This window comes from Ricinus communis, chromosome 7, assembly GCF_019578655.1.
Source record: "Ricinus communis isolate WT05 ecotype wild-type chromosome 7, ASM1957865v1, whole genome shotgun sequence".
NCBI classification, from domain to species: Eukaryota; Viridiplantae; Streptophyta; class Magnoliopsida; order Malpighiales; family Euphorbiaceae; genus Ricinus; species Ricinus communis.
In genome coordinates this window covers 22,088,972-22,111,944 of record NC_063262.1, presented here as the reverse complement: position 1 = coordinate 22,111,944, position 22,973 = coordinate 22,088,972, and the positions used below count along the sequence as shown (strand labels likewise).

Sequence of the window (22,973 nt, the reverse complement as noted above, 5' to 3'; positions counted from 1 at the left end):
AATATAAATGAAAGAAAGGAACATAGAAGGAGAAAAAGAATAAATGATGTAATTTCCTATAGATAAATTAAGATGTTAAGTCAGTGTTCATTTTCTTCTTAATTTTATAGCTTAGAATTGTGCGAGATAAAAATATAAATGGTTATTGAAATTTATATTTAGTTTTATTATAGTCATAGGATTTTTATTTGTTTCATTTCAAACATTAAATTTTAATTTTATTTTATTTGTAAAATCTAATGACCATTTGTATCAGTATTTTAAATTCGGAGTTTTCTCAGTTGAAGATTTTTTTTAAAAAATATTTTCTATTTAAAGGTGGAAATCTGATAAATTCCTATTTTAAGGTGCTTTTTAAAATAAATTCTCAATATGATAGATTTTGCTAAGGTGGTAGCAGTAAAAACTCACCATAGTTGTCCACCAGTTGTTGGGCGGATAAGAGCTGTCCATCAATCCAACTGGTGGACAGTAATTACTTTTCTTTAAAAAATATTTTTGTTATTATTTTTAAACTAATAATATATATATATATATATATATATATATATATATATATATATATATATTACTTAGTAATTGAAATGATATTTTATATTATTTGATTACTTTTTAGTAAAATTATATATTTTGATTGGTTTAGTAATATAAATATTTATTTTTAGGATAAATATAAAAAAATATAACTAATAAATCTAAAAAATTATTAAAAATCAAATGAAATTGAAATTGTTAGGTTGATTTTGGTTCATTTACTAGTTGGTTGGTTTAGTTTGATATTTCAAAGATTTTTGATTTGGTTCATTTTATTTTCAAGAATTAATAAAATTTCATCTTAAAATAGTGATGACTAGTTTAATATTTTACTACTACTGCTGCTATTATTATTATTAATATATACTGAAAAATTATTAAATATTATTATTATTGATATATAAACTAGGTAGGTTATTCTAAAATTAAAAGTACTGAGATTTTTTTTAATATATAATAATAATATTATTAATGGATGTATACATTAAGGAATTATTCTATAAAGAATTAAGAAAATATTTCTACTAAATAATAATAATAATAACAGTTTTATAAATTAGAGGATTTTATTTTAAATAAAAAAATAAAAGAAAAAGTATTTTTAATTAGTAAGTACCATGCAAGCCACTGCATGGTACTGAAATATAATTGCACATGTCCACCTGTTAATTAGGCTGACACAACTCTCTAAACTCTATCCCCGGTCTCAACGATGGACATATATATTTTTCTTTTAAGTTTGACTAACCTAAAGTTGGAATTTACCAAATTTTTACCCTAAAATGAGAGGTTTAATTATAAATTAAATTTTAAATTTTATACTTTTTAATAATTTTATTTAATTGTTTTAAAATTTTAAATTAATATTTATTTTTTTAATTTATTTTTAAAAGTATTTTTTAATTATAATTTTTAAAATTTTAAAATTTTGTAAGAAATTAATTATGTTTACTAAAATAATAATAATTATGAATCAACAAAAATAATTTGTCCTAGACTCAATAATATAACCATTAAGAATTTTATGTTTGTATATTCTTTCGTATAGTTTACATCTAAATGTAACAAATTTTTTATTAATTCGCTAAATTTTATATTAGTAAGCAGAATTAATTTGCCACGTCATTTTTCTCGTTGTAATATTTTAAAAATTGTTACAGAAAAATATTTTTAAAAATAAATTGAAAGCATAGATATTTGTTTTAAAATTCTAAAACAATTGAATAAAATTGTTAAAAAGTGTAAAATTTAAAATTTAATTAATAATTAAACCTAAAATGAAAAATATTCTTTTCAAGAACCCTAAAATAAGAAAAAGCCCTCCAAATTCTGCCCTTGTTGAAGATATATGATTTGGAGAAACAATTCCTTCTTCAGAATTGGCTTCTTCAGTTTTCAAGAACAGTTGTTAGTTGCAAGATGAACTTATTTCTTAATTATATAACTCTAAAAATGAAATGTTAACAACTATCAAGCACAACAGAAGTATACAAGGATATGCTCCAAAAGTTGCATATTCTCATTGAATTTTAAAGAATGCAATGAGAGGTTCATATACTTCTTGCTTGGCATTTTCAGCCATGACATAATCTGCATGAGCATAATCATCCCTGTACTGAATTACAAGCTTATCTCCATCATGATCCTTAAGGCTATCAATCAAGAGCTGTACATCTTTCACATCGGAGAGAGCATCTGCACCTCCATAGCTTAGAAAGAGAGGAACATCATTTGGGATGTTAGTCATGCTGTACACTGGTGGAGTTGGCTGCCCATAATGCTTCTTGTTCTCATCTTCATCGTTGTAATCATACATTGATATTGTTCCTTTTCTGATCACTGCAATCCAATGCATGCCCAGAAATTCGACATAAAAAACTCAAAAACCCATTTCTTATTAGCATCTATTTGGCACTCGGGTACATTTTTGAATTAGAGAGTTTACAGGTTTCTTACTCTGAGATATATGGATCATGTTCTTTGTAGCTGTTGACTGAGGCTCATGGTCCAGAAACACGTCTACTATTGAGGAATTCAGGCAGCAATTCTGACCTGTATAATGCCAATCATGCGTATAACTTGTAATGAAAAATAGAATCGTGAAGCTAAATTAGCAATTAGGGATATGGACAATACCTGTGAAAGCAGTCAACAAGTTGGTGCAATCAACATTTGCTTTTTTACAAATATCCTTCAGAAATTTCACTACAGCTTCCCTGTTTGACATGGACAGGTTTCAAGGGAAACAAACAAAAAAATGGCAAGTGAAAATGAGAGTGTAAAAGAAAATGGTAATTTCTGATCTTATAAGGCACTATAAAGTATATATGAAGATAAAATATCAGAACTATCTAGAATTTTTCTAGGCAGACTCGTGCATGCTATAAATTTACCCTTTTTGACCTGTGCAAAACAGTGGCCAAACAAAATATTGGGTCCTAGACAAAAGCAAGAGTTAAAAAGAAAAAGAAAAAAAAAAAAGGAGGCCCAAGTTTTTGATGCCTAGAGCCCGATTTCTTGACTGTGGGAAACTGGCAATTTCTGATGGATGTAAGCAGCACTGATAGCAATATGTTGGAAATTACGCTGTGAAGATGATCAATGATGAAGGAAAAGGTAAAGAGAGCAGAATTGCTTAGTTACCCTCTTGGAACAAATTCGTGGAGACCCAACCAGTATAGAGTCTGTTAAAAGAAGCACACCCGGATCATCAGATTTTTCCATTCCATAGTTTATTCGACACTGTAGATAAAAGCAGTACTCACCTCAGCTAGAAAATTGTCAGCAGCATTTCTTGCAAGTGGAGAAGTCATCTGACCCACATAAGCAATTGGACAAAGTAAGGCAGCTGATCTCAACATGTTCAGTTGCTGACTCTTTGAGAAGGCAGCCAAAGCAATCAAAGTTCCCTAGAAAGAGAATTAATCTGAAGTTAGTAAGTGGGTGTGCATCTATTGTTGCAGAATGAATCCCGAAACAACTTGAAGACTCTGTCTATGCACAAGTGTTCACCAGTGAGTGTCCAACATAGTGCAGTTTTTGTCCTGTTTGATGGTGCACATACTCAAATGTAGCAGGAAGATCATAAGCTACCAGTTCGTCCCATGACCAATCCCAAAAGGCCTAATAAAGTACCGACGTCATTAATTCACCTAGAATTGTTAAAAATAAGATGGGAGTATCAGATGTGGAAAAAGAGAAAGAAAATTACTGAATCTTCTGGACTAAGTGATGTATGGCCAAGGCTATATTTAGTTCCACGAGTGTTGGCTATCCACACATCAAAGCCATTATCGGCCAAGAGCAATGCTAAAGATTGCTCCGGAGGTAGTAGCAGCCATGTTATTCCGTCCTGCAACCACCATATCATACCATATCTTGTTAACATCAAAAATTATACTTAAAAGCGAACACCGACATGGAAACAAAATTACTGACCATTAGTAGCCCATGCTGTAGTAGAACGGGCGGTTTGTTTCCCGGCGATCCACCAGACCGCCCTACTGGTATTCTTTGCAAGCTCAGGATGAAGCCATCTTCAGTTGTCACCTGAAACCCATTGAAACATATCACATGGTATCCATCACTTGTGAAGAGAGCTCAGTATAGGTGGGGAATTTACCGTATGTTCTTTGCAAACATAGCCATGCGTCTCGACCATTGATTTGCAAATGCCATCATTTCCTGCCTGGAGCAGTTTGTGACTTTTGGCCGAAAACAACTTTGTTCTACTTCCAACTGCACACCCACAGAAAAGTATAAATATAATTATTAAAGTTAAGGTTTTGGCCATATATGATATGATATGATATGTTCTCTACTTTTATCTCCCCCAAGGAATTTTCAATGGTCTAGCAAATTTTTTTATAGTGGCAGAACCCGCAGACAGGAACAGAAACCAGTATCTCATGAAAATGTGTTGGGACAAAAATAATGTCAACAAATTACACTATCAAGGTGGGGTCAACCCCTTTCTTCCTATTACGAATTCTTGTTTACAGGACGATATAGATTTCATCAATGTCATGATGACTTATTATTAGTGATAACAAAGACATTCATTCACAGGTTTGTTTCTCATTTGTAAGTGGTGATTATGACAATACTGACAAAATATATAAGACAAGGCATGTGCCTCAAGAAACAGAATATTATTTCAGACAGTTGCATTTGTCTTGATGCCAATGTCTGATAATATAATGCCAATATGTATAGAGAACTAAGACTTACCACCTTCCATGGTAACTCCGTCGCCTGCGTAGCATTGGCGTCTTCTGTCTGTTGCTCAATTCTGGTCATGTTTTTATACATTTGTGATTTAATTTTAAGGGAGAAGGAAAATATGCTGTCATTACCATCAAATAAATTGCTGATAGTGTTTAAAGGACAGGGTTTCAAGGAAGAGGACAGGGAAAATCATGTGACGAAAGAAGAAGACAGCAAAACGAAGCAGAAGTAGAAGCAGACCAAGAAGCAATAGCAAACAAGTTATGTGCCAGGGAGGGCCATCTTGAGAGATTTTAACTTCATTTCTCTGGGTATTGGATCTTGTTATTGATCCCTCTGCGTTCGACCTCCTTTTCATTGATCGCTGGAAGAGACATTCTTGCAAAACGGGTTATTTCTCTTTCTTTTGGTTTCTCATTGATGCAGTCACTTGTCCATGTTAGCAGATAATGTATCATGTTGATACCCTTTTTTGCATCCCTAATTACTTTGTGGGTTGACACTTCTCCAACTTGTATGGAGGTAGAGGTGCAGCGTCCACAGTGACCAGGGTGGATTAGGCTTCTATGGTCCAGCCAGCAGGAAAACTCATCAACTAGTAAGTTAAATATAGAGATGAGTTTCAATGGATAAATACAGCAACACTTACCATGTCTTAATTTTTCAATTTCTCACCATTACTCCGTGTGTCATAGCAGCAGGATTCCAAGGAGTAGTGTAGAAAATCAGACAGATCGTGCAGAAAATGAAAATACAATTCAATAGTTAATTTTATTCACACCAAATATCAGTTTTATATAACATCGGGCATAGAGAAGAAAAAACTGATAAGGATGGCTGGGCAAGAAACACAACTTGCCCAAGTGCCAATAACAAGTGGCCTCACGGAGCAGCATTCTTCCCTAAACAGTATTTCTAGCCAACATAACAGGATTCAATGCAGTTCTATGAACGCCATGACAGGATCATATATTGCTTTCTTAGCATTTGTAGCCAAGATAAAATCAGCATGTGCATAGTTTTCAATGGTCTGAACCACAAGTTTATCTTTAACGTGATCTTTGAGGCCATCCAGCAAGAGTTCCACATCTTTGGTATCAGAAAGGGCATCCTTCCCTCCACACCCGAGGAAGAGGGGAACATCATTTGGAATGTTTGTTATGTTATACACAGGCGGCGTAGGCTGCCCATAGTGCTTCTTGTTTTCATCCTCATTGTTGTAGTCATACATTGTTAGAGTTCCTCCCTTAATCACTGTCCAGAAACCCAGAAATCATGTTAAACCACCATATGCAACTTCAGATATTAGAATCCGTAGGTAAAGAGGAAAATCTAGCATGCAAACTGATGAGCCCAATCTCCTATTTTCAGCATTTCCAGAATAAGCAAGCAGATATCATACTATTTCTTTGACCAAGTTTGCTTGTGGTGACTTGGGTTGGGTAATGGGAACTAGATGCACTTACTCTGAGCATGATGGATCAGGTTCTTTGTTGTTGTTGACTGAGGCCCATGGCTTAAGAAAACACCAAATAGGGATGTGTCAAGGCAGCAGTTGGGACCTATATTATGGAAAATTGAATGTCAGCAGGAGAAATGAACTTGTCAACAAGTGCTAATTCAAAACTGCAAACATGCTTAGTACCAGTGAAAGAGCTCAATATATTACTGCAGTCAACCCCTGGTGTGTTGCAGACATCATTGATTAATGTCATACCAGCATCCCTGTTACAATTAGGAAAGAAAGGATTCATCTCAAAATGACATTACCAAAGTAATTGGATGAGATGCCCCTTTTTTTTTCTTTTCGGGTTACTGGATGAGGTAGACATATCAGAAACAATCTTGCTGTGATAAGAAGTGACAACTATAGCAATAGAATAAATCATAATTTAGTAAGAGACAGAGACGCCATGATTAGTGAGCCTGTGCTTCTTTACTATATATTTTTCTGAAATAAAACTATTAAAAAATGTATAGCATAGCATAAAATTTTGACAATATATCCCAAAAGGTAGCATGTCAGTGTCGTAGAAAGAATTAAAATAAGTTAAACTTTTACCCTGTTGGATCAAATTCACCGAGACCTAACCAGTATGACTCCTGTCAAAATAAAAATCACACATATATACCAAAACTATCACTTGTCAGTTAGTCTCAAAATGATTAGAAAATTAGCATAGATTCAGTATTCACGTTAGCAATCAAGATGTCAGCAGCTACTTTCGCAAGTGGAGATGTTATCTGACCCAAATAAGCAACTGGTCCAAGTAAGGCAGCTGATCTCATCATGTCGGCCAACTGATCCTTGGAAAAGGCGGCCAGAGCAGTCAAAGTTCCTTATAAAAAGTTCTAAGATTAGAATCTTCAATATTAAAGGTGAAATCTGAGGTCAAAATGAGGCAGCAAAATGTGTTATAGTACCAGTGAATGAGCAACATAGTGCATCTGCTGTCCTGTTTGATTGTACACATATTGGAATGTAGCAGGCAGATCGAAACCTGCCAATTCATCCCATGACCAATCCCAGAAAGCCTGGAAAATACCCGCCAAATTATTAAACAAATAAAAGAAGAATGATTGAAATAACAAAATTTTGTTTAGAGAGAGAAATTACCAGGTCATCTGGAGTTAGTGATGTGTGCCCACTACTAGATTTAGTTCCTCTTGCATTGCCAAGCCACACATCATATCCATCATCTGCCAAGAGAAAAGCCAAAGATTCCCCTGGGGGTAACATCACCCACACTGCTCCATCCTGTCAGCCATTTCATTACTAGGTACTTCCACAGTATCTTTAGTATAGACAACAATTGCTATCCAAATGAAAATCACTTACCATTAGTATCCCATGCTGTAAAAGAACTGGTGTCTTGTTTCCTGCAGTTCCCCCAGACTGCCCCTTTGTAACTCTCTGTATGCCAAGAATAAAGCCATCTTGTGTAGTTACCTGTACCAATCAAAGTTTTCTCAACCGTAATATGCTAGCATCATATGATAAACTTCATAAGGGGAATATTAACATTAGGCACATTACTGTGTGTCTTCACAAGCATAGCCATTTATCTCCACTAGGGTTTTGCAAATTCCATCTGGCAGATGGCGCCAATGCCGCAACAACATCCTGACTTTTCACTGAAAATAGCTTCAGTCTCTTTCCAAATGCTGATCCATATAAAAAAGTTAGTAGAACTATTGAGGTCACTCTGTTCCACAATTTATAGAGCTCGGGAACATTGTTGTCAACAGGTAGCAAAAGGTATCTCCTGAGGCAGCAGCCTGATAACTTATTACAGAATTCTAACAAGAGATTCTACATATATTTTCGTTGATCAATTTGCCTTGGAAGATGTGAAAGAGCATGGGTATTCAAGAAAACAACATTTTGTTGCAGCACTATTTGGCATCATTACAAAGTCAAGGTGCTGTTGCGGCAGATACATAGAGGATCTAGACCACCTGTTCCTGCTCATTTAACACCAATTGAAAAAGAGTTGTCAAAAATTAAAGCACATAATTTCCTGCCACCGCGATACAGCATATTATGCAGCAAGTACAAAATTTTCTACATTGGCAGCAATTTTTCAATTGATGTGCCTCAATATTATACAGGCATAGCTAAATTATTACTTCCTGGAGATATTAATCATGAGAAAGAATAGGCAGAACTCCGTAAGCAGATGTCTTAAGTACTCAGAATCCTAGAATAAACTTGCATTGGGGCAAGGACATCTAGGAAATTCTGCTAAAATAAGGATAAAGAGAAAAAAGATTATATTATGCATTACACCCACAATTTCAGTAAAGAAAACCATCTTCAATAAGAACTATACCAGTTTTTTCTTTTCCCATGATTTTGGGATATCTAAACAAAAATAATAAAAGAATACAACTGTATTTATTCTAACAAAACTGGTAAATTCTCCAGGATCATGTGCAGTAGGAGACACCTTCAGTATCTTTCACATGTCCTGACTCCGTTTTTAGGTGCTTTATATCTTGTTAATAACTCCGTTTTCAGGTGCTTTATATCTTGTTAATCTTCTTTTAATAAATTGGAATTCCCACTCCCTAGGTCTCACTCGACCCAGCAACTGCCACCGTTTGGGTTTTATCTGCTCTAACATTTTCATCTGTTCCTTTCTGAACTTCCTATTTGTATACCATCTTCCGCCTCGCCAACCAAAGCCATAACTGCAATTCAGCAAAAGCAGGCAAAGGAACAATTTTTAAAAGTTATTTCAATTGAAAACTGGAAGTCAAATAACCTATTATCAGTTGAAAATATTAGCTTAAAAATATAAGTATTGAAATATCTTTCTGCCATCTAACTTGAATTACTTTCAGGATAATTTGCACCTTGCAAGGCTGAACCTAACAACAGAACAGTCATCTATCCTTTCAATGAAGAAGATCCAAACAAGAAAGATAGTAACATTAGCATACGGGGGATCAGCTAATGTAAATCCTTCATTAGCCATTACCTCCAGCTAAATCCATATACCACATTGAATCCATGGCCATAATTTCAATTGAGGCCCTCTTGGCCTTTCTGAAACCTAGTAAATTTCCTACTTGGCTTAAATGCTTTAGGTGTTTTTTCACCATAACGGAAGAACCATTTTCCACAACTTTCTTTCATCCTGCTAAACTTTTCTGCCGCAACTTATCATAAATTCATCATTATGTTTCTGTTTTATTGGATTGTCACAAACCCAAGTTCTTATCCTTGTTTTGGGCATTTTCATTTATGGGACATGCTTTACAACTGTGAAGACTTCTTGAACATGCTCAACTTTATCATGACAATTGTGCAGGCTTTTTTAACATAACTAGATTTTCAATTGCCACTTTCTTCAGCTTTCTCCATTTAATTTGATCTACATATTATGTATAGCCTCCCGCATCTTGGGGCTGGCACTCTTATTTATATACAGGAAATTATGAGTTTTGTTTACATAAAAGATGATCTCAATGATGTCCGAGAGCCTCCACAGGTCACATACCTTCTATATAACTGTAAGCCTGTGACGCCCAAAGTCCCAAATCAAAACAAAATATTAGGATGGCCATACAAAAAGAACTATGTGAAACACCCTAATTGAACTTATAGCCTTTTTTACTAACAGCAAGCAATTAATTTATACGCCATGTGTCGGGCTCAATCCTCTTTAGTTGTTATGTTAATAGTTCTCTTGGACTGACAATAACAGCAGCATATAAACATAATTTCTGAGGAAATTAATGGAAAGGTACACTTTTCCAATATCCCTTAGTTTATACTTTCTTAGCATAATATCAAGCCTTCATAAATTAACTAATGAATGGTTACATTTCCTTGGACTTAGTTGAAGAATATCTCTACATGATAACTTTATTCTCTATTTAATCCATATGCTGATTTGGCAAGTACATGTGGCCAAAACAATTTCAGGAATAGAACATCTTCCCAGCCTTGCTTCCAGATCCCTAGATGCAAGGCTTAATGTGGCATTACCTTACTACAGAAGTCCCAAAAATTATGTTTGTTTTAAACCATACTACCAAGCTCTTCCCACAGAACAACAGATGTCATAAGATTGATTAGAAACTTACATATTAAAGCACAAAGCATCTCTCCCACATGCAAAATGTATTTCAATTGAGGGTGGTGTTTTAAGCCATTAGAAGAAAAGCATTTTCCTAAACTAGTTCCACTTCACACGAAATGCATAAAACTACCTTGATCTATTGGAAGTAACATGCCTTCGAATTCTTTTTTACTCTAAATAATTAATACCAATCACAGTTAATTTCTTTAGTGACTAATTTCAAATTCTCTACTCTCTATTACCTTGCCAGTTGAGCGCTCATCTAATACCTTACTGCAGCACTCATCTTTTTCAATCATAAAAACAGGTTAAACAAATGCACTCGAATGAGATTAAAGAACAGATGGTTTTGGGCCATCGTGGACCGAGAAATGGTCAATATAGGGACTGTAAAATTGTCAAATGATAACAAACCAATAATACAAGGGCAAAGAGAAAAACATAGGTACAAACCCGACCACAAATGTCGTCCCTGCAGTAGCAATGCAGGTAGCAATACTGGAGCTTCCTGGATCCACAAGCTTTTTGAATTCTGCATGTTCAAGGTGATAATTGTTTTTCATCTGCCAAATGACAAGAAAATTTTAGAATTAGATTTAACAGATACACCAAGGATAGAGAAGGGCAAGGAAAAGGAAGACATTCACAGACTGCATGCATGATGGCTTTGAGAAACATAAAATTTGTAAACAAACAAAGAGGCCGTGCTGGTAGGATATTTAATACAAAGTTACAAGTAATTCTATGCAGTCTTTTCAAACTTGATGATATGAAACAGACAAGAAGAAATTAAGATGATATTGAATTAGTGACGACAAGTATGCGAACAGAGACAAAGCATTTATAAATATAAGCAGCAACAAGAATCCAACATAATATAACAAAGACTCACAGCTTTCTCAATTGATTCGAGCCTTTGATCAACTTTTGATTCATAAAGATGGCGTAAGCAATACCCTGCACATTTTTTACAATTATACTGAGATGCTCATCCCAGATACCTAAATAAAGCATCAATGGAAATAACTCAAAAGCACTTACACCAGTACATGAGTATATAAATGCAAACTGAAGAAATTAAATTGGTCACGCTTGAGATTAACAAGAATTAACTCTTGATTTTGTATTCCCATCAAATAGCTGTCATTCTATATTTTCATTAAAAAAGCGTAAGTGATTAAATTTTCTATATGGTAGCATTGCTAATATCTTATGTAATTCTTCAGAAGATTTAGCTTAAAATGGATAATGGATTGATTGATGGAAACTGAAACTAGTTCATCAACAAAAATTCAAGTACTAAAAGTTCAAAGTGCAGGAATAAAAAGTAATGGAACTAATACAGCAATAACTACTAATATCCACGCCAATTGACTCCTAATTTCTAATTGTTGCAAAAGTTGAAATTTTAGCAAGACTGAAATAGTTTAGTGGTATATTACCTAGATCCCACTTCATCCATTCATTGAATAGATAACCAAAACCAAACACAAAAAAGGAAAATAAAGGAAGGTACAACAAAGCTTACCGCCCCATGCTGTAGCAACTGATGCTACAGAAGTTCCAACTGTAAACACCACCCTATGCCTCTCAAACAGGTCCTAACATATCAAAACACCAAACACAGCACAATTAGCAAGTAGAAACGATTATACAGAACCCAAATAAACAAATGAATGAACAAAGTACGGTACTATAAAACCTAAATTGCTATACACCATCTCAAATCATTCAAAAAAATTTAATAAATAATAAAATGAATATAAATATTTATTTAATAAAAAACGAAATGGGTAACAATATTAATGAAAAATAAACGATGTCCAAAAACTTAAATGGGAAAAAGATTTAACCTTTGTAGAGGAATAAGTGTCCTGAACTGCAGACCATGAATTTAGAGCTTTCTTCTTAAGGTGAGGCACTGCCAAATACCCTAAAAGTGTGGTCCCTTTGCTTCTAAATCGCTGCATACTGCATTCTATTTATCTGTGACTTAACTAATTGGGTTGATGCAAAGAGAGTAGGCGGGCTTGGAGCTCAAAGCAACAATTAACTCTAGTCTGCGTTTTTTTCTTTTTTATATTTTCTTTCTCCTTTGTACATCAGATTGTCAAAGCTTGTCAAATAAGCTAAGTCAGAGGCAGTGTTTGGATGGAAATCCATTATTTAGTTGTAAAGTAGCACATTTCGTTTACAATAAAAACTGGAGAGGGGGAAGCTATTTTAAAGAGAAGGAAAGCGAGTCGAAGAGAGAAAAATATTTTGTTTATTATATTTGGTTGTATAAAAGAATTTATTAAAGGAAAGAGAAAAGAATTGTTGTAGTAAAATTATACAGATAAAAATAATAATTAATTATATTTTAATTTATTTTTGAATTAAAATTTTTTACATTTCAAATTAAGGGGTAATCAATTTTAATTTTTATAAGAGTAATAAAGAAATCTCTTACTCTTCTTAAAAAAGTTATATTACGAAACACAATTAAAATTAATTCTCCGTTCATTAACTTCTCATTTTTTTAAATTGTACCTTTCATGATGCATAGTATTAGAGTATTTTCAATGCATTAGTTATATATGTTAAATAAAATTATATTGTAAAATGATATTTTAATATATTTTTTATTTTTTAAAATATAAACTAGATAGTCAAATTTTATTTTTTATTTTATATTTAATAAATGCATTACAGATTTCTATGCATTTAATTTAATTGATTTTACAATTCTTCCTTTCTTATTGCTAAAAGTTAATTGAAAACAAAATTATTAATATTTATAGAAATAAAAGCAAGATGTATAACAAAATATAAAGAGTCTATTGAATTTAAATAAAAAATTTATTCTTTATATTTGAATATTTTTTAAAATATTTTTTCATATAAAAATTATACTCTTTAAAATAAAAAATATCATCGAGAATGTTTTTAATACTATAATATTTACAAAATAAATTATCGCTTGAGTTTGTTTTTTTTTTAATAAAAAACCACACTAAACATTAGTTAACCAAAAAGTCAGTCTCTCAATTATATTTCTTTAGTAACTAAAATAATAAAAAAAGAAAAAAGGAAAAGATTAATTTTGATATTTATTAATTCAGATTATAAATATAATTTCATATATACTGCTAATCTATTTAAATCAAATAGTATGAAAATATTATTTGCTAAAGATTAATTTAATATTTAATAATTTGGATTATATATAATCCCATATATACTATTTATCTATGCAAATCAAATAGAGTTTCCGTTAATTAAGAAAATATATTTAATTTCTTATTAAGTAAAAATATTTATAGAATTAGAAACATTTTTAACTAAAATTTCAATTCTATTATTTTTTTGTCTCATTTTGATGCTTTTTTTATCGATCTCAAAATATAGTTTATTTTTTAATTATTAATCTAATAGCTAATTATCAAATATATATTTTATTAGTCATTTTAACCGACAGTACAAAATATATATTAAAATGCGATTCATCTAACTCAAAAAAAATTAATAAGAATATTTTAAAAAAAGCATGACAGAATTAATTACACTGACTTAAAATTTATATTTAATAGTTTACGTGCAAAATGAGATTGGCCTGTCAAATGGAGATAAAAAAAATATTTTATTAATAATTATTTTAATAGATTTATTTTTGCTAATTAATTATTATTAAAAAATATTTGTAGAATTAAGAGCCTATAATCTAAGTTTTTATAAAATTTTATTAAATTAATTAATAAAAAATAATAAAATAATAAATTTAACTATTAATATTTAAGTATGATACACATAAATAAAAAATTAGTATATTTAAAAATGTGAAATCTGATAACTCTCAATTTCATAAGTAAAAAAATAAGTACATTTAAAGATGTCTCAATCTCATATTTCAGATTGATTGAAAACTGTCATAGACTGTTGATATCTCTCAATTAATCAATAGTTGGAGAAACTTTAAATGATGATAGTCAGAGTCTATATTTTTAGTCTCACTTGTCATTTTCATCCTTTATGTAGAATTTAATTGTTTTTAATTTCATTACTAGTTGGCAAGTAGAGCTCGAGAAAAATATAGGTCTGAAAAGTATATTCAAGCAAGCTGGAATAGCTCAGTTGGTTAGAGCGTGTGGCTGTTAACCACAAGGTCGGAGGTTCAAGCCCTCCTTCTAGCGCTTGTCTTCTTTCTTTTTGCTTTTATAAAAAAACTTAAATGCACCTTGCACCTTGTGAACACACTTGCTATATTGCTTCCTCTCTTTTTTTCCCTTTTTTTAAATCTTTTTTTTGTGCACACTGTACCTATTATTTCCTTCAAATGCTAACCATTATATGACAGGATTCGAATCCACCCCATATACACATTAGCATATTCCAACCTTTTGTTCTCACTTTAATTAGATACAAGAAGGCAGAAATCGATGCAATTCATCTTTGAGCACCTTGAACTTATTACTGGCATCAGGGGCAAAAGGAAGCCAGGAGGATGAAGAGGCACATTAAATTAATTTTGAAATATTTCCCTCTTTTACTTTTAGAAAAGAGATTTCATCTTGGCTTGTAAATTCCTAGCTCTCCCCCTACACACATTAGATTAATTAACAGTCCAAGGTGAAAATATAATGGAATTACTTACCCTGCCAAATGACAGACGACCAAAGCCATCAATAATCATTCACTAAATTAGTCTTCTGCGACACTAGTGAATGATTAAAGAAGTAAGGTTGAATGCCACATAATTTGCCTATGGAAGAGGAAACGATAACCAAATGTACATAAATGGTTTCATACGGCCAACATCACTTCAACTGTGCGTCATTTTTTAAGGCAAGAGCTTGAGGACCTAACAATACCAAGCTTCCACAACTTTCTACAACTAAAAGAAATGATAATGATAATAATAATAATAGCAAGAACAAGTCTAAGACAATCTTTATCATCACAAACAGATATCATTCGAGGGGAGAATATATCCAAGAATATTACAAATTTTCACCTGCATTTTATTCACAACAAAAAATTGCTCCATCACCCCCCCGGAGATTTTGCTCATCGCATTTGATTTCAAGACGACCTATCACACACCGGAGAACCACAGGTGAAAATAAGGGGGGCAGGAGGTAAAATGTTGCAAAAATCTCCTTTAGAAGTACCAAATATCAAAAAGTATCAACAAAAGACAAACAGGAGTGATCTCAACCAAATCAAAATTAATCGTGTGATGGTTCTGAAGAAGCCTGCGAGGAGTGCGGCGGTGGAGAACCAGCCTGTTCAGGCTGATCATCAGAGATCTTAGTATTTCTATCTGAATTCTGATGTTTGCTGCTTGCACCATCAGGATTCTGCACCCAATCAGGAAATTTTGATGATAGGGAGATAGGACTTTCAGATGAAAGAGCAGGCGGAGACATTCTTGGATAACTCAAGAGAGATGAATCAATTATAGATAGGGGCTGCAAGCTCAAGCTGTAGCCATAAGGATATCCTGTGAAAGGATGATCAAATCTGCAAGTTGGGCCAAATTTACAGAGTCCATACATACTGTAGTTTGAACATATAGGCTGCCCCTGCATATAATGAAACCAGTTTTTAGATTATATTAGATTACGTCAAATCATTCACTAATTTTCAAATAAGACCAGACAATAATGACAACATTTAAGTAGTTGTCAAACAAACTTAACAGAAATAGGAAATAATTATTTTAACAGTTTTAACTTACTATGCTTAATTCGTTTACAATGCTTTCTCGAACATAAGATGGGGTTCATCTCAAACATCATCCAAGGAGAGGATATTTTCAAAATATAATTTATGCAACTAAACAAAGTTAGATTGTAACTGCCCTGAAACAGCAATGTCTACTCTGGTATCCTATTGTTTAATGCAATGCCCAAAGTGATGGAAATCACTAATTTAGCAATCATACACCCCAATAGATAAAGAGCTATGATACATATAGAATGCAAATTAACACCCTCCAACTATATGAGATAAATCTGGATCATTCGAGATTGAAGTAAGAAAACTATTCTAATTATTTTATCAACCTGGGACATATGCGCAAGAGCGCTCAGCTTGGGTAGCACATGCACAATTCAGATTCACATAATTACCTACTTGCAGAACCCCCATGCCCAACAGTAATGATACCTTCAAGTAAATTTGAAGCTTATGCGCGAGTTGTGCAAGTCAACTGTGCAAACCAGGAATTATGTACCAAACATGAAATAAATCGGACTTACAGGTCTAGAGGGAAGACCAACTGGGCCAATAGAATTTGTTGCTAGTTGTGCAATTCTTTCTTTTGGGTGATGGTACTTGCAGTCAGATCCATATTTGCAGGTCCCAGTGTTCATAAAATATCGGCATTCTGGTTGATCAGGTCTCTCAGGAAGATTAGAGCTGGTTGTTGATAACATATGTACTTGTCCACTAGATCCTGATTCACTTTGATTCCTAGAGTTGTATACAATACTGGATCCCAGAACACTGGCAGAAGACATGGGGCTCAAATTCCCCTGATTCACATAAAAACACATGACATCAGGGAGCAAAAAGTAAGGAACAAGCAGGACAGCAACTTAGCAAAGCAAATAAATATCAAAAAGAAGCTCCATCTAGAGATCTCTTGAGTGTCTGTGGGTCACATTGCAGGATGCTGCAATATGCGTGCATTTTGAATCACTTCATCTATTATTGATTGATTAACTAAAATCTGAGTTTTCAAAAGTTGATTCTTAATTCTTTTCTGCTTTCTCTATCCATTATTTTGTATAACAAGTGGTCTACCAAGCATGGTACCACCAGATGATGCATATGGAATACGTTCATTGCGTACAATAATTTCAGTAGGCAATACGCTTGCTATGCTTAATATAATAGTTAGCTTCTAGTGCTACTTACAAAATCAGAGAAATTAAATTCAATCACTAGAAAGCATAGAAATTATCCAGTCCTTTATTACATCTAGGTTTATTAATCCCATAACTAGCATCTTTACCGCCCATATATCCACAATGGCAATTGTCTGGCAACATCACATATTACAAGATGCCATTGGATCCTAGATAAAGAAGAAGCATAATGAAAGCCAAACAACAGTTATAAGAACAATATTTTCTGATCTCAGGCACATTTGCATAATGCTGCCATAACAATAGTGCATCCAATATTTCCACAGGTACAGAGCATCCATCCATCAAAGCTTCTCCCATAATAGACAGAGATCTCAGCAAAAGTTCCACAGTTGACTTCAATTCAAGCAATGGTTCCCTCTCTCTCACAAACATACACAGGGGAGGTGCATTTTCTTTTCCATTTTTTCCCTTTTGACATTTAAAAGATAATCCAAGCTAATAAGGGCAAATCCCAATCATAATACTGATCAACTCTTACTGAAAGGAAATACAATTATAAACCTTCCTCACTAGCTCATTTATGCAAAGTTATGCCCCTACTTAGAGCAAAAAGTTAAAAGTTAGAGATAATTTCATACCACATAGGTGTTCCAGCCTTGTGCCGCAACAACACCCTGAGAAGGAGAAAGAACAGCGGGCATATATGTCTGCGGACCTTGCAGACGAGGGCCAGAGACATATGGTGCCCTTGGTAATGACCATGTCGGCAGTCCACCTACATAAGGTAGACCGGATGAAGGTAAATTTGATGACGCCATAGGTCCGGAGGCTGCTGGTCCAGTGAACGGCAAGCCAGTTCCAAGTGGTGCAGGCTGGGGATGGTGGAACTTGCATGCAACTCCAAATTTACATGATCCAGTCCGCATATAATAAGGACATGATTTTTCATCCTAAAAGCCAGATAATTAACATTGTAACTACAATCCTTAGCTTCAAATGCATTTTAGCAAACCCAGAAAATGAAAGGCAAAAGAATCCAAATGTCAATGCAAAGTCAGCACCTGACGCATAGGAAGACCTACAATGTTAAATGAGACTGGTCCTGCACCATTTCTATCCCTTGGGTGATGATATTTACATGTCGATCCATACTTGCAGGTCCCCGTCTTTAAGTAATACTGCAATGAATTTCAAACTATTAAAAGATCAAAACAGATAAAAAGCCTTACAATTAATAATATAATATTTTCTCAATTTATCAAGAAATTCAAAAAATTCCATTGAAATGATAGCAGATAAAAAAATAAAAATAATAATTATAAAAACTCTTCTACCAAAGTCAAGTGCTAAATGATGCTAACACTTTGTTAGGAAATACGAAAATAATGGTTGGAAAGAAACTATCAAGGGAAAATAAAGTGGGAAGGTAACTTTCTCATTATGTATCCAATGGAGCTTTTTTTTTTCCTCAGGCCCATATCTTTATAATTGTCACAAATTTAATAAGGAAAAAGAAAACTTATCAAAGCTAAAAGAAAGTGGATTGAATGGTCAAATTACTATGTTACCCTTGAGAGAAAGTTCTAGCAAAACAACCTTCAAAATTAAAAATGTATATACATAAGCAAGGAAAAATAAGTATGTTTTCCTTCCATGCTCTAAGCCTCTAGCCAAACAAAGATTTTGTTTAAAGAAAAAAGAGTAACATTTTTATTCTCTTTTCTTCTTCCTTGATATTTTCTCATGTCATATTCTTTACCACCCATCTAATATCCACATATAGTATAACAATTTTTCGCTTCCCTATCAACCAATCTGCCAATTCTGGTGGAGGATACAAAAAATCTCAGACCAAGGTCTTTTTACAAGTTTAATAAACAATAAAATATGGTTACTGATGATAAAGAAAAAAAAAACAGAAAGAAGTAATATATGAATCTCATAGCTTGCGTCGTACCTCCATAAAATGCTATATCAATCTGACCAACAGGCTCAGCTGGAACTTAAGAAAGTGCTAAGATAACTAAGACAAATTGCAACAGCCTGAGAGCTCAAAATCATCAGACTTCTTAAATAAACTAGGCAACTTCCTTTTATAGTGTTACCATTTGCCACATTTCTCTTTCTACCATAACTAATTACAATTTGATGCAACATATTCTTGATGCAGATATACATTGACACGAAATATATGTTTCATCCATAGAATATACTCTTGGAATAGATAACTTCCACTGAGAAACCCAATTGGCCCCACAAAAACAAAAAAGTAGACATGCAGAATGCTCTGAACTCTAATAAATAAAGAGAATCAGAAAAAATATGGAAACTACTCAAACAGTAATAACTGCATTACCTTTTGAAATTCATTACAAAAGCAACTGGTCGAAATAGAATAGGTTGGACTACCTTTTCAAAATCTCATTAATAAGGTAGTAGTTCAGCACCATGAACTACATTTAGTTCATATTTTCAAGTTTGCAGATCCTGCATTTCAAATGTATCTTTCCTAAGATATTTCTAATTGGTATCCTATGGAGCGTATTATTACATCATACAGCAGAAGAGCTATGTAATACACTGCTCTGTGCAAGTCAAGGTTGTTGATGCCTTGCACAGTGGCGAATGGAGTAGACTAGCAGCAAGAGCAGAAAATTCAGTTTGCATTCAGAGTACTGTTTTTCATAGTGTTTTTTAAGAATTCCAATTATAGTTAATCTCCGGGAAAGAGAAACAGGTAAAACCATTTGGTCTATGCTAAATTTGATCTTGCCCCAGAATCCTCAACATGCTTCAATAGCAGCGCCTCCGAATAGCTAGTCAGTAGCAGGTTTCCTAACACAATTTAGAAATGGTTTCAAAGAACTGATGGTGTTGCTAGGGACTGAAAGGGGAAGTGATTTCAGGAAATATCTTGGCTGTCATAATATTTAAACAATTTGTAGTGTTTAGCAATTAATGTTTTTAGAATCTAAATACCAAATGATATCGAATTGCATGCCATAATTCAAGCTACATCTGCGTATATCAAATAAAAAATCAATGCTGCTACATAGGTGAAAATCGCAACTTTGCAAAAAGACATGCGTGCAACTGAATATTTTTTTTCTTTGTTTTGTTACTTAGTTGTGCAGATAAGTTTTTTGCTTGTTTAATTCCTGTACTAGTTTTGGTTCAGCATGGTGTATAATTGTCCACCTCAATTTTTCTTTTGAGACGGTCAGAACCTAATGAGATTTTGTAAGTGCCTTATAAAAAGATTCTTCCCTCTTCTGTTCCCGAATGACTATATATATCTCTTGGATGACTTTGTAGTCTAAAAAGAAATGAACCTCTTACATAGTTATATCTTGAAACAGAACTCCAAAATAAATAAACATACATGAATAGACAGAAAGCACAGTCTAATATGATCATGGTAAAATTGCATTATTGTATGTTGCATGAAATAGAAACAATCTTTTCACTGAAAAGGAACTCACCCCACAGTCAGGTTGCCCAACTCTTTCTGGAAGCTCTTCTTTAAATTGATTACCCTGAGAATATTTCAGTCAGAAAATTAAATTCCCAAAGCCAAGGTGTAAGATAAGAATAGGCCAAAGCACATTTCACATGGTAACCAACCAATACAGATCAGCATATACAAGACAGAGAGATATTAATTTCTAAAGAAGGCAAAATCTCTATACCTGTGCAGCATAAGGAGGATGATTAAAACGACAATTGTTTCCATAACCACATAATCCAGTCCTCAGATAATATACACAGTCTGGCTCTCCAGGACGATCTGGGTATGGGCTTGATGGAGCCATACCGCCTTGTTCTTGATTATCATGGATTTTTAATCGCCAAATTGCTTCTGTAATGTGCAATTGAAGCTCAACCAAATCAATATACGACCTAATATATCATGTTTACTAAATCCAGAAACCACCAGATGTAAGAAAGAGTCTAAAACACACTCAATTCAATTCAAACTAATGCTTCAAAAAAGGGAAAGATACAGACCAGAAAATTCTGATTCCAACAAGAAATCAGAATCTCCCTACGAGAATAGATAGAAAAACACTCAAAATAAAAAACCACCGTATCACCAAAAGAGTCTTAAAAAAAAAAATGCACAGTCCAAACAAGCTATAAACTTTCTTAATCATACAGCAAGTAAAATATGACATTCATAAAAAATAAATAAATCAATCAATAAATATTTCACCAAAACCAAAAAACTCGTTCAATAAAAAGACCATAACCATCCAAAACGAAGCCATTTATACAAAGGTATATGCATTATATATTTAACTAAAATAACAAACAAATACACCATGATCACATATCTGTAATTAAACGCATAGACCACAAAAACCAAAACCAAGAAGAAGAAGAAGAAGAAGAAGAAGAGATCTTTTACACTGCTCTAAAAGAGTAAAAAAAAAAAAAAACAGTACCTTCAATGTTATCAGGGGATTGATTTGAGACAGCATTGCTCTTTACCTGCCTATTACTATTATTATTATTACTATTATCAGGCATCGGTAACACACGCAATTTCTATCAATTTTTTTTTCTTTTTTTTTTTTTGTTTTTTTTGGTTTTTAGCTTGCAATCAACAATCAAAACTCAACAAAGAAATAAATAAAAAAACTATCAAAATACAAAAAACAAAAACAAAAATTTTGATTCCTCAACACGAATCACATCAACACGGAAAAAGAAAACAGAAGAAAAAAGAAAAAGACAAGTGATCAGAGGAAATTTCGATGTAATTTGAAGGGAAAGAAGAAGAAAGAAAGAAAGAAAAAGAAATGTGAGCGAGAGAATTGAAATGGAGGAATCAAATTAGCAAAAAAAATCTTTTAGCAAAATGTATGTATATATATTATATACAATTATAAATATAAATATTATTATTCCAATTCGATTAAATTCTCTCCTCCTTTTTCTCCCTGTCCTTTATTCATCCAATTTCATTTTATTCCTTTTTATTCTTTCTGGGGTGAGAAGGAGAAGGAGAAGGAGAAGGAGGTAATAAAAAAGGACAATTTCGGATCTCTTCAATTTAAAAAAATAATAATAATTTAGGAAATTTTATTTGGTTTTTTTAAATGACGGTATTGCCACTGAGGCATGCTTATGAATTAATTTCGGTTATTAATTTAACTGTAAGTATAATAATTAAGCAAATGCTAATTGCTTTCGCGGAAGAAATAACATACTTTGCCGTTAATTCTCTTGTCTGATATGTGGGTCCACTCGTATATTTTGCTTTTCGCTTGACTTTAAAATTACTAAAGTAGCCTCTGTGTCTAAACGAATTTGAAATTATTACATTAACAAAACATGACTTTAATCCTATAATCAATATATCTAAAAAATTCTTAAATGTTAATATATTAATTCTTCAATTTATAAAAAGATAAAAAAATATAAACAATATATAAAATTAATGGTTTCAATTTAAGTTACATATATAAATTTGAAGTTAATAAATTACTATATAAAATAAAAAATTCATTATTAAAAATATAATCTAAATACTTTTGTTTTCAATTTGCTAAGGGATAGCCATAAATTAAAATAAATAATTTTATGATAATTACAATTTTTTTTAATAGATAATATAACTTTCACTTTATCTTTTTTTCTCTTAGTGGTATGTGTAAAAATATTATTTGTATTTATTCTTTGATGATATATGTAAGAAAATTAGTAATGTTTAGCAACTTTAAAATGTCAAATTAACTACCAGTTATAAGTATTAGTAACA

General features: G+C 32.7%; 3 protein-coding genes, 1 long non-coding RNA gene, 1 other non-coding gene and 1 pseudogene across 7 annotated transcripts; 2 read left to right on the top strand and 4 right to left on the bottom strand.

The window, feature by feature from the left end:
- Nucleotides 1–1,946: 1,946 nt before the first annotated feature.
- Nucleotides 1,947–5,210, bottom strand: LOC8265595 (triacylglycerol lipase 2). Of its 2 annotated transcripts, XM_025159088.2 has the most exons (10): nt 4,765–5,210; nt 4,157–4,272; nt 3,973–4,083; nt 3,746–3,886; nt 3,547–3,657; nt 3,300–3,443; nt 3,178–3,218; nt 2,671–2,750; nt 2,491–2,586; nt 1,947–2,373 (listed from the first exon to the last, which is right to left on the bottom strand). In XM_025159088.2, the coding sequence occupies exons 1-10, from the start codon at nt 4,772–4,774 to the stop codon at nt 2,054–2,056; spliced, it is 1,170 nt and encodes a 389-aa protein (XP_025014856.2). In that variant the 5' UTR covers nt 4,775–5,210; the 3' UTR covers nt 1,947–2,053. The 2 variants fall into 2 exon arrangements, with proteins under 2 accessions (XP_025014856.2, XP_015580726.2); XM_015725240.3 differs by lacking the exon at nt 4,765–5,210 and having other exon boundaries at nt 4,157–4,406.
- A 51-nt stretch (nt 5,211–5,261) lies between these two features.
- LOC125370611 lies at nt 5,262–5,546 on the top strand. The gene is made up of 2 exons (XR_007216668.1): nt 5,262–5,359; nt 5,460–5,546. It is a non-coding gene; the product is annotated as an uncharacterized LOC125370611 (long non-coding RNA).
- LOC8265596 lies at nt 5,514–8,226 on the bottom strand (annotated as a pseudogene).
- Nucleotides 8,227–8,514: 288 nt separating this feature from the next.
- On the bottom strand, nt 8,515–12,583 carry LOC107262042. Its single transcript, XM_015725241.3, has 5 exons — nt 12,206–12,583; nt 11,881–11,953; nt 11,245–11,309; nt 10,806–10,915; nt 8,515–8,955 (listed from the first exon to the last, which is right to left on the bottom strand). The coding sequence occupies exons 1-5, from the start codon at nt 12,320–12,322 to the stop codon at nt 8,754–8,756; spliced, it is 567 nt and encodes a 188-aa protein (XP_015580727.2). The 5' UTR covers nt 12,323–12,583; the 3' UTR covers nt 8,515–8,753.
- A 1,867-nt stretch (nt 12,584–14,450) lies between these two features.
- Nucleotides 14,451–14,524, top strand: TRNAN-GUU. The gene has a single exon. It is a non-coding gene; the product is annotated as a tRNA-Asn (tRNA).
- A 729-nt stretch (nt 14,525–15,253) lies between these two features.
- Nucleotides 15,254–22,192, bottom strand: LOC8265598 (zinc finger CCCH domain-containing protein 3). Of its 2 annotated transcripts, none has more exons than XM_015725243.3 (7): nt 21,655–22,192; nt 20,899–21,068; nt 20,692–20,745; nt 18,292–18,387; nt 17,848–18,159; nt 16,595–16,870; nt 15,254–15,916 (listed from the first exon to the last, which is right to left on the bottom strand). In XM_015725243.3, exons 1-7 carry the CDS (start codon nt 21,737–21,739, stop codon nt 15,560–15,562), a joined length of 1,350 nt encoding a protein of 449 aa, XP_015580729.2. In that variant the 5' UTR covers nt 21,740–22,192; the 3' UTR covers nt 15,254–15,559. The 2 variants fall into 2 exon arrangements, with proteins under 2 accessions (XP_015580729.2, XP_002528968.2); XM_002528922.4 differs by having other exon boundaries at nt 18,271–18,387; nt 21,655–22,190.
- Between the last annotated feature and the right edge of the window lie 781 nt (nt 22,193–22,973).

Excerpts from the sequence above, each read along its gene's own strand:
- LOC8265595 (XM_015725240.3), bottom strand. The coding sequence starts at position 4,327 with ATGGCCAAAACCTTAACTTTAATAATTATATTTATACTTTTCTGTGGG. Across the intron at positions 3,658-3,745 it reads CACTTAGTCCAGAAGATTCA|GCCTTTTGGGATTGGTCATG; the intron begins GTAATTTTCTTT and ends GTACTTTATTAG. Across the intron at positions 3,219-3,299 it reads CTGACAATTTTCTAGCTGAG|ACTCTATACTGGTTGGGTCT; the intron begins GTGAGTACTGCT and ends TTCTTTTAACAG.
- LOC107262042 (XM_015725241.3), bottom strand. The coding sequence starts at position 12,322 with ATGCAGCGATTTAGAAGCAAAGGGACCACACTTTTAGGGTATTTGGCA. Across the intron at positions 11,310-11,880 it reads AGTTGCTACAGCATGGGGCG|GGTATTGCTTACGCCATCTT; the intron begins GTAAGCTTTGTT and ends AAAAATGTGCAG. Across the intron at positions 8,956-10,805 it reads GGGACGACATTTGTGGTCGG|TTATGGCTTTGGTTGGCGAG; the intron begins GTTTGTACCTAT and ends GCTGAATTGCAG.
- LOC8265598 (XM_002528922.4), bottom strand. The coding sequence starts at position 21,739 with ATGCCTGATAATAGTAATAATAATAATAGTAATAGGCAGGTAAAGAGC. Across the intron at positions 20,746-20,898 it reads ATCCTCCTTATGCTGCACAG|GGTAATCAATTTAAAGAAGA; the intron begins GTATAGAGATTT and ends AAATATTCTCAG. Across the intron at positions 16,871-17,847 it reads AAGGCTGGAACACCTATGTG|GGGAATTTGAGCCCCATGTC; the intron begins GTATGAAATTAT and ends TATGTGAATCAG.